General features: G+C 62.0%; 1 protein-coding gene across 3 annotated transcripts in view; it reads left to right on the top strand.

Moving 5' to 3' along the window:
* Positions 1–8939, top strand: part of EPB41L4A (erythrocyte membrane protein band 4.1 like 4A) — a 40077-nt gene extending 31138 nt beyond the window's left edge. For 2 of the 3 annotated variants that reach the window (XM_061572344.1, XM_061572341.1), the window contains 12 exons: positions 69–187; positions 778–871; positions 1151–1234; positions 1424–1534; positions 1900–1959; positions 2225–2308; positions 2662–2781; positions 4228–4275; positions 4426–4494; positions 5074–5190; positions 5991–6102; positions 6540–8939. In XM_061572344.1, the coding sequence (XP_061428328.1) occupies positions 69–187; positions 778–871; positions 1151–1234; positions 1424–1534; positions 1900–1959; positions 2225–2308; positions 2662–2781; positions 4228–4275; positions 4426–4494; positions 5074–5190; positions 5991–6102; positions 6540–6632 (1111 nt within the window). In that variant the 3' untranslated portion in view covers positions 6633–8939. The remainder of the gene's footprint in view (positions 1–68; positions 188–777; positions 872–1150; positions 1235–1423; positions 1535–1899; positions 1960–2224; positions 2309–2661; positions 2782–4227; positions 4276–4425; positions 4495–5073; positions 5191–5990; positions 6103–6539) is intronic. The other variant, XM_061572343.1, reaches the window with a different exon arrangement.
* The last annotated feature ends 1561 nt before the right edge of the window (positions 8940–10500 follow it).

The following is a 10500-nucleotide window of genomic DNA, read 5'->3' on the forward strand; positions in this document are numbered from 1 at the left end:
TCCTGGTTGAAATGCTGCTCCCCCCCCTCTGTGCCCCCCCCCCCCCATCTCTCCCGGCGCGGCCCCAGTGGCAGGACGGTGCTGCAGGTGGACCGGGAGCTGGCCAGCCGCCTGCCCCGGCCCAACCAGGTGGTGCGGCGCACGCGCAGCAAAACTTACCCCAAGCGGCTCCCCGCGGCGCAGCAAGGTAATGCACACGTGTTGCACCACACCGTCACCACACCATCACCGCACCGTAACTGTATCGTCACCGCACTAATCACCGCACCAACACCGTACCACACCATTGCCTCTCAACATAGCACCATCACTGCACGGGACTGCACCGTCACCGCACCGTCACCATCACCGCCCTACACTGCACCATCACTGCCCTACACTGCACCATCACTGCCCTACACTGCACCATCACCGCCCTACACTGCACCATCACCGCCCTACACTGCACCATCACCGCCCTACACTGCACCATCACCGCCCTACACTGCACCATCACCGCCCTACACTGCACCATCACCGCCCTACACTGCACCATCACCGCCCTACACTGCACCATCACCGCCCTACACTGCACCATCACCACCCTACACTACACCATCACCGCATGCCAGTTGTGTCGGGTGTCCAGAGCGGCTGCGGTCAGCATGGATCCAACGCGCGTGTCCGCCGGTGTACGTGCCGGTGCGTCTGCGTGTCTGTCCGTTCCCGTCTGCCTGCCCGTGTCGCCGCATCTCCGCCTCTGTGCACGTCGGTCTGTCTGCGTGGCGGCGTCTCTAGACGTCAAGAGCCCGCCTCAGCAGATGTCGCAGCGCGTGGAGGACACGAGCCGGAACGGAACGACCAAGATCCAGGCGCCGGCGCCAATCCGCAGGTTTGCTTCGTCACGCAGCCGCTGCAGCACCTGGGGGAGAGGTGGCAGCGGGATAATGGGCGCTTCAAGTGTGGCGTCGTGTGATGGTGTCGCGTGGTGGCATGTCGTTATTGTGTTGGTGTGGCGTGGCAGTGGCGGTGTGGCGTGGCGTGGTGGCATGTCGTTATTGTGTTGGTGTAGCATGGCATGATGGTGTGGCGAGGTGGTGTGGTGATGACGGTGCTCTGGTCGTGGTGGTGGCGTGAGCTGGCGTGGCGTCATGTGCATCTCTCCCCGCAGCTCCCAGATGCCCAAAGTGGACGGCAGCCCCGACGTTCATAGGAACCGCCCCAGTGCACCCTGGGAAGATGGCAGCACCAAGAGGTGCCGCCCCCCCCCATCCCCCGTCCCCTGCCTCAGGAAAGCCTCACCGAGTCTCGAGACTCTTTTTCAGCAGGGTCCTGCCAAGTTTTTGCAAGAAGGGGGCGACATTGCTGCTCTGTGTGCGTGTGTGTGTGCGCGTGTGTGTGCGTGTGTGTGTGCGCGTGTGTGTGCGCGTGTGTGTGCGCGTAGCGGCCTGTTCACCGCCCAGGCCGAGCGGAACCAGTCGCCCAAGTTCCCGCACCAGAGGCGGCGGAACCCGTCGGGGAGCGACGGGGAGCCGGGCCGCAGGGGCCGCAGGAGGTGAGGGCCCCGCACACGCCCCCCGCCTCGTCCGTCCGTGGGCAGACGGATGATGGGTGAACGATGAGTGAATGAATGAACGAGCCGGTGAGCGAAATCAATAAACGAATGAACGAGCTAGCGGATGAGCGACTGGACGGGCAGACGAGCAAACAGGCGACCGGGCGAGCGAGTGACCGGGCGAGCGAGTGAGCGGGTGAGTGGATGAGTGACCGGGCGAGCGAGTGACCGGGCGAGCGAGTGAGCAGGCGAGTGGATGAGTGACCGGGCGAGCGAGTGACCAGGCGAGCGAGTGACCGGGCGAGTAGATGAGTGACCGGACGAGCGAGTGACTGGGGTGGTGCCGCCGTGTGTCTCGGGCGCAGGCGCACAGGCGCGCAGAGCAGCGGCGACGACTCGGAGCCGTCGCGCCACCGCAAGCGAAGGTCGTGCACTTTTATCGATTTGCTATTTTATTTCTCATTTGGCGCTGACTGACATCGCCGTGATCGCGTTACCATGCTGCGCTCACATTGTGGCTCCCCGCTGCGTGTGTGTGTGCATGTTTGCATGCGTGTGCGCGCGTGTGTGCGCGTGTGTGCGCGTGTGTGTGTGCGCGCATGTGTGTGCGCGCATGTGTGTGCGCGCGTGTGTGCGTGTGTGTCTCCACGCGTACCTCGGTCCCCGCTGTGTTGGCCGGCCCGTCGCCAGGTCCCACTCGCGTGGGGGGGCGCCGTCCAACGGCAGCGGCAACGAGTCGGAGGCCTCGGGGAAAGATCGGAGACACCGCGGCCGGTAACAGGGTCCACCCCATCCTCATCTCCGTCATCATCACCACCATCGCCACCATCGCCGCCATCACCACGATGATCTCCATGTCCTGCGTGTCCATGTCTTATGTGCCTCCTCCGTCTCTCCTCTGTGTCTTTGTATCTCACGTGTGTCTCCGTGTCTGCGCGTGTCTGTGTCTCCATGTGTCTGTGTCTCCGTGTCTCTGTATCTCTGTGTCTCCGTATCTCACGTCTCCATGTGTCTGTGTCTCCGTGTGTCTGTATCTCCGTGTGTCTGTGTCTCCGTATCTCACGTCTCCATGTGTCTGTGTCTCCGTGTGTCTGTGTCTCCGTGTCTGCGCGTGTCTCTCCGTGCAGGTCGCGGCAGGAGAACGAGCTGGTGGACTCGGCGCCGCAGTGGGAGGAGGTGCTGCGGCGCCAGCACGAGCGCAGCCAGAACGACCCCGCACACCGGCGCTCCCGCCACCGCTCACGATCGTACGCACACACGCACACACACGCACACGCACACACACGCACACACACGCACACACACACACACCGGCGCTCCCGCCACTGCTCACGATCGTACGCACACGCACACACACGCACGCAAACACGCACGCACACACGCGCACACACACGCACACACACGCACGCAAACACGCACACAGATACGCACACGTGCGCACAAACGCGCACAGACGCGCACGCACGCAAAGACAATGATCCCCCGTATAGCTATAACAGACTGTGGGGGCAAGTCAGAGGTCGCAAACGGGTTTTGATTCCTTACCCGTACCCGTACCCGGCCGTACCCGTACCCTACCCGTACCTGGCCGGGTATGGGTAGGGTACGGGTATCGGGTACCTGATTGCGACCTCTGGGATGAAGCCATGTTGCAGGCGCGGGTGGGTTGATTATAGGAATTTGAATTGTGAGAAGAGACAAGACGTTGGGAAATGAGTGACAAACGGTGACTCACGGCCTACCCGTACCCGGCCGCACCAGGGTAGCAAACGGGTACCCGTACCCGTACCCGGCCGGGTACGGGTAGCCGGGTATCGGGTAGAGTACGGGTATCGGGTACCCGGTTGCGACCTCTGGGGCAAGTGCTGTTAGGGAGCACCTGTGAAGAAGGCCGGCACGGCACATGGAGGGGTGGGTGGCGGCCAGCACCACGCTCGGCCGCCTTTGTCCCCCTAGTGGTGATGTTTTTACACATCAGACCAGGCGCTCATTTGAAGCTGATACGACCTAGGGGAGGCCCAGGACCGGTTCAGGTAATAATTACTGGCACACACGCACACACACACACACGCACACTCACACGCACACACACTCACACACACACTCACACACTCACACACACACTCACACACAGGCACACACACACACACAGGCACACACACACACTCACACACACACAGGCGCCCATCGCACGGAGCTTACGATGCTGTTCATGTGCGTGTCTCTCTCTCTCTCGCTGTCCACGTGTTTCTCTCTCTCACTCTCTCGCTGTCCACGCGTGCATCTCTCTCTCACTCTCTCTCGCTGTCCACGTGTCTCTCTCTCACTCTCTCTCGCTGTCCACGTGTCTCTCTCTCTCTCTCTCGCTGTCCACGCGTGCATCTCTCTCTCTCTCTCGCTGTCCACGTGTCTCTCTCTCTCTCACTCTCTCGCTGTCCACGTGTCTCTCTCTCACTCTCTCGCTGTCCACGTGTCTCTCTCTCACTCTCTCGCTGTCCACGCGTGCATCTCTCTCTCTCTCTCGCTGTCCACGTGTCTCTCTCTCTCTCACTCTCTCGCTGTCCACGTGTCTCTCTCTCACTCTCTCGCTGTCCACGCGTGCATCTCTCTCACTCTCTCTCTCTCTCGCTGTCCACGTGTCTCTCTCTCTCACTCTCTCGCTGTCCACGCGTGTCTCTCTCTCTCTCTCGCAGGCGCAGCCCAGACAAGCAGGCCCGGGAAGAGCTGTGGAAGCACATCGAGTGAGCCACTCACCAACCCCACCAGTCACCAACCACACCAGTCACCAACCACACCGCTCACCAACCACACCACTCACCAACCCCACTGGGTTAGCCCTGAGCTGTTACGCTGGGTGAGTGTTGAGGCTGGCCCTGCTGTGTGATTGGCAGGAGGGAGCTGGTGGACCCCATCGGCTACACGGAGGATCAGCTGAAGGACATCCCCTACACCAAAGTGGAGTGTGTACCTACGATCGCCATCATCCTGATCATCACCACCATTGTCATCATCATGATCATCACCACGATCATCACCACGATCATCATGACCACCATCGTCATCATCATCAACATCACCATCCTCATCATCATCAATGGCACCAGCACCATCTTCATCATCATCAACTCCATCATCATCATCACTATCATCACCTCTGGTGAGTGGGTCGGTGAGTTGAGATGAAACACTCACACTCGGCGCATCAATAAACAATCGTACACTGTGGGATCATTCAAATTGTTTGGCTGCGTCGGGTGGTGGAGGGTCTTGATGGCACAAATTTGGCCAGCTCATTACGTGCATTGCCAAACCCACAAATCAATAAAGAATCACGAAATGTCTAAATATCTCCTCTTCGCCTCTTGGGACTGTTCGTGTCCACCTCGTGCGTCGGATCTGGTCTACGGCCATAGGTCCACCCACGTTTTAGTGCTGAGTCTACCTAGGGGCGGACCACGCTCGGCCTGGCCGGGTGTTATCGCCGAATCTGTCGTCCGTCTCCCGCTCGCCGTAACCACCCCCCCCCCCCCCCCCCGCAGGACGCGCGGAGACCCCGTGAAGATTCGCCACTCGCAGTCGCCGCACAACTCCCGCGTCAACCACCGGCGCTCACACGCCTCCGAGGGCGAGCGCTCCGTGCTGGCCGAACTCCACAAGTACGCGCGTCGCCCCCCCCGCCCGCCAGGCGCCGCCGTCATTACCAGCGCCGCCACCGCACCCCCCCACACCGCGTTTATCTCTCCCTCTGCCCGACGGCCGCGTGGCGTCGGTAGCGGCGACGCTGCTCGTGGCTGCCTGTAACCCAGCGCCGTGTTGGGGTGGCGAGGGTTGGCGGATTACCGCGCAAGCGTTGCGAAACTTCCTCCCTTGCCGTGGGTGGGCGTCGAGGAGTAGCCGTACCCCGGATGGCCAGAAGGCAGGACAGCAAAAGATGTGGACTCCACCTGTTCCGTCTGTACGGGATGGAGCGTTGCCCCCTCTCACGGACGCACGCGTTTGTTTTATTTCCGAGTGCTCCACTTTACTCTCTCATGAAAGCACTTAGGAATTGGCCAATAACACCTTAATACGCAGGGGCCCGCAGAGCTTGGGCGATCGTTGGTAGCTCCGGCTCATCACGTGGCTGCCCTCCCGCTCGTCTGTGGTTCCTCCTCGTGCCTCGGAGTCGTCCTCTCTCTCTCTCTCTGCACGAGAGCGAACGCTGCGCGGTGGCGGCTCTACGTGAGCGAGCGGATACCGTGGCAACGCGGCGGCGTGTCACCTCGCGCTTCCATCCCCTACAGCCCCTCCCCCCATCCATCCCCCTCCGAATTCCCCGCATCTCTCCATCGCTCCCTACCTCCCTCCTCATCCCTCGCTCGCTCTCTCTCTACAAATCCCGCTCCCGTGTTTGTTCGAGTCGATAAGGCCGCACTCCCCATGACCCCCCCACCTGTGCCCTCTTTCCACCCCCCAGCTCGCGATCCGACCTGGTGGAGCCGCTGCCCGTGATGGTGGCACAGCGGCAGGCCCCGGCAGCTGCCCCTGCGGGACACAACCCCGGCGCCGGCGCCGTCGTCGCCGCCGCGGTGAGAGCGCCGAACACCGTGCGCCTCAAGTCACCGTGGCCCCGCGGTTCACCCAGCCTGGCGCGCACACTGCGGTGATGTCGTTGTCGCTTCAGGGCGGATGCCGGTGGGCTGTCGCCGTGCTGTGTCACCGTTTGTGTGTCTGTATTCGCTCGCGTACGCATGTTTGCGAGTGCCTACCGCGGGGAGCGGTGGCGCAGTGGTTAGCGCACGCCGCTACGAGCCCGGCGACCCGAGTTTGATTCCCTCTCACGGCCAACATCGGTCACAGCCTTAAATGAGTACGAGCTGCAGCGTATAAACAGCGGCACTGGTGAGACAAAGCTGGCTGGGTGTGGTGCTAGCTGGTGTTGTATCGTAGGCGCTCTCTCAACAGCACTTGCCCCAAGAGCCTGTGTAGGCTACACGGGTGACCTTTGTCTTTGTGCGTGCGCCAGCAGAGGAAGGAGCGCGCCGAGCGACGCCGCTCGGGCAGCGACTGGAACGGCTCCATCACCGACTGCGCCTCCAACCCCCGTGCGTGCGAATGACGCGTGCAGACAACACGAGTGGGGGGCGGGGCCCCCCAGCACCACCACGGCACCCAGCGCTCCCCGCTCGGCAGCACTGAACTCAGCCCAGCGGCGGAGAACGTTCAAGGCGGGCGAGGGGGGGCAAGAGGGGGGGGCACCCTGGGCAAGGGGTGGGGAGATGTACTGCGAGGGCGGTGCAGCATGATGAGGGAATGACGGTGATGATGTTGTCATGGGGACCGGACCCCCCCCCCCCCCCCCATGGCTCCAGCTCGGCGTTGGAATCCACAGGTTGACGAGGCCTCTGCGGGCAGGGCCGAGGCTCGCTGAGTCAGACGATGGCCCCCAATGAGGAGGCCGTGGGGCGACACGCGGCCCAGAGGACGGAGCTCACGGCGCCGCTCTGCAAGTCGACCGGGAGAAATGTTCCCGCGCCCGGCACGCCACATCCAGTAATGGCACTCGCGCGCGACGGGCTGGAGCTGCTGCTTCTGGCTCACGTGCCGCCTGCTGCAGTTGACCAGCGACCTGGAAAACTGTCGGGAAGTTTCAGCCTTCGCCTGCGAGTGACTTTCGCGGGGTCACAACTCGTCGCTGCCGCCGCCACACTCCATTATTCTGTGAACGACGAAAACGCCCCCCCCCCCGCGCCCCCCCCCCCGTGCTGCACCCCCGACAGCGCCTCAGCACTGCGACGCTCCGGTCCGTGCCGCTCTGTCCCCCCCCTCCTCCACCAGTCCGCTCGTTCGCGAGTACCCATGCTTGGCTTACGGATATGCAAAATAAGCCGCTGCACACACAGCACGCACCTGATGGTTGTGAATCACCAGAAAGCTGCAAGCGCGGAGGGCCTCAAAGAACCGGAGTAGAGAAGTGTGGCTCCTTCACCACTGTGTGTGTGTGGTTGTAATGTCAAGACAAACCTCGCCCTGTGCTGAATCGGCCTTTGACTGGCGACAGCTGCTCGTGTTCATGAGCAGTTCTCTTCATCAGCAGCTATGATCACTCCACTGCTGGATGAAGGCCTCCCGAACACCCCCCCCCCCCCGTCGTCGTCATCTCTCGCTGGTCCTGTGACGTGGCGATCCACCCAGCACCTGCACACCGCACGAGCCGATTCGATCGCTCCGCCTCCGTGGTGGACGTACCCTCGGGACACGTTCCCACCTTGGTCTTCCACTCCGTCATTAGTCTCGACCACCGGCCACCGTGGTCCCTTCTGGCGTCGCGACGCGTGCTGCCCAAGCCCCGCGCTCACTTCTCTTCAGAGTCACTATGATGATGATGCTGTATCTAACCTGCATACGCTCGCAAATCCACACGTCACGATCGTTGTCTCGCGGCGGAATTCCAGGCGTGCCTCTCTCTCTCCACACTTCTCAGCGCACTTATCGGGTGTTTTACGTCGACGTCCGTATTGACGATCCATATTCCCACGGCAGGAGCAGTACGCACCGGCTGAACTCTCCTCTTGCCAGGACATCGCTTGCACCGACGATGTCAGCGTGCCGTACTACGCTGCCACCGCACGGCGCTCGCTCGCTCTCGCAGAGAGGGCGCGGCTCGAGGTGCGAGGAGCAAAGCACCGATGAGCAGGAAGAGGCGGCAGCAGCAGCAGCAGCCGCGCGGTGTGAGCCAGCGGCAACACTTTCCCAAGCTCTGCGGTCCTCTGTGTTTTATCAAGGTGTTACCGGCCAATGAATGAGTGCTCACACGTGGAAGGAAAACGAGGCACCCGGAGAAAGCCCACGCCTGCGTGCGAGGGGGAAACGCTCTATCCCATACCGATGGGAGTCCGCGTATTTTGCTCCACGACTTGCTCCTGGCGAGATGCGGTTTGGATCCTCCTCGACGGCCACGAGAGAAGGGAGCTCGCAACATTCGCGCGGTGATCCGCCAACCCTCGATGCTGCCTCCACACCGCTGGATGACACGCCACGTGCATCTTGGCCGCCACCGCCTGGCTAACTGAGTTCATTTCACTTTCACAAAAGCACTCGATCCAGCCGGTTCTCATCCGCCTCCCTGTTGTTGATCACGGACAGCCTTCAATCGCCATCCGAGGTTCTCACACACTGCAGCAGCTCTGGCCCTGCCACACATCTGTTCCCATTCCCTGGCGAATGCAGTATTATCATCATCACACCGGATGGGTTCAAGCCCCTAAACTTAGCAAACATGACCGTTTTTTTTGCTTTAGTTTAGTAGTTTAATAGGTCCCGGTAATTTAAACAAGAAAAAAAGATACGTACGTTTTATGTACACATTACTTATATAAACAGTTTATATATATCGAGTGACAATGTTATAAATGTTGGTCTCTTATTGTGGTGGTTCTTATTATTTTGTTATCGCGACGAGGACAGAGCGCTCCTGACTGAACACTGCCTTCGATCTTCCTCTGGGGCGGGTTGTGGGGCCACGGTGCCGGATCGAACCGCGACCGCACAAACCATGACGCCAGGTGCGGTGGGTGATCCTCGACGATGATGATGACGATGCAGAAACGGGAGAATTTAAAGAAAACCTCTTTCTCCAGTCAGTGTGCGGAGACTGGTCACCAGCCCGAGCTGCACCATGGGACGTGCGGCTTCGAACCCAATGACCGATTGCCAAATGTGGAGGAGGAGGAGGAGTAGGCGGTGACATCGTCACAGAGGCGATGCACCGACCACTCTGCTACCCCGGACGCGGCAGTCTGGGGCTCGGTGTCTGGGGCTCGGTGTCTGGGGCTCGGTGTCTGGGGCTCGGTGTCTGGGGCTCGGTGTCTGGGGCTCGGTGTCTGGGGCTCGGTGTCTGGGGCTCGGTGTCTGGGGCTCGGTGTCTGGGGCTCGCTGTCTGGGGCTCGGTGTCTGGGGCTCGGTGTCTGGGGCTCGGTGTCTGGGGCTCGGTGTCTGGGGCTCGGTGTCTGGGGCTCGGTGTCTGGGGCTCGGTGTCTGGGGCTCGGTGTCTGGGGCTCGGTGTCTGGGGCTCGGTGTCTGGGGCTCGGCGGGGCTCGCTGTCTGGGGCTCGCTGTCTGGGCTCGGTGGTCTGGGGCTCGGTGTCTGGGGCTCGGTGTCTGGGGCTCGCTGTCTGGGGCTCGCTGTCTGGGGCTCGGTGTCTGGGGCTCGCTGTCTGGGGATCGGTGTCTGGGGCTCGCTGTCTGGGGCTCGGTGTCTGGGCTCGTGTCTGGGGCTCAGTGTCTGGGGCTCGGTGTCTGGGGCTCGGTGTCTGGGGCTCGTGTCTGGGGGCTCGTGTTCTGGGCTCGCTGTCTGGGGCTCGGTGTCTTGGGCTCGGTGTCTGGGGCTCGGTGTCCTGGGGCTCGGTGTCTGGGGGCGCTGTCTGGGGTCGGTGTCTGGGGCTCGGTGTCTGGGGCTCGGTGTCTGGGGCTCGGTGTCTGGGGGCCGTCTGGGGCTCGTGTCTGGGGCTCGGTGTCTGGGGCTCGGTGTCTGGGGCTCGGGCTGTCGTCTGGGGCTCGGTGTCTGGGGCTCGCTTCTGGGGCTCGTGTCTGGGGCTCGCTGTCTGGGGCTCGGTGTCTGGGGCTCGGTGTCTGGGGCTCGGTGTCTGGGGCTCGCTGTCTGGGGCTCGGTGTCTGGGGCTCGGTGTCTGGGGCTCGGTGTCTGGGGCTCGGTGTCTGGGGCTCGGTGTCTGGGGCTCGGTGTCTGGGGCTCGGTGTCTGGGGCTCGCTGTCGGCAGCTCGCTGTCGGCAGCTCGCTGTCTGGGGCTCGCTGTCAATGACGGCTATCGCCCTGAGTCGGTGGTGTCTCAAACTTCGTTGGCCCGTGGACCACCCAGCCCCCCCCCCACCCATTCACTTCTCTCTCTATAAATGATCAATATTACCAGAACATAACACTTTGTAACGCAGCTATAAGGCTTTTCCTTTGGGGGGGGGGGGAATTTAGAT

The sequence above is a fragment of the Lethenteron reissneri genome, chromosome 50 (genome assembly GCF_015708825.2).
Source record: "Lethenteron reissneri isolate LAM-NWPU_2019-01 chromosome 50, ASM1570882v1, whole genome shotgun sequence".
Lineage (NCBI taxonomy): Eukaryota > Metazoa > Chordata > Hyperoartia > Petromyzontiformes > Petromyzontidae > Lethenteron > Lethenteron reissneri.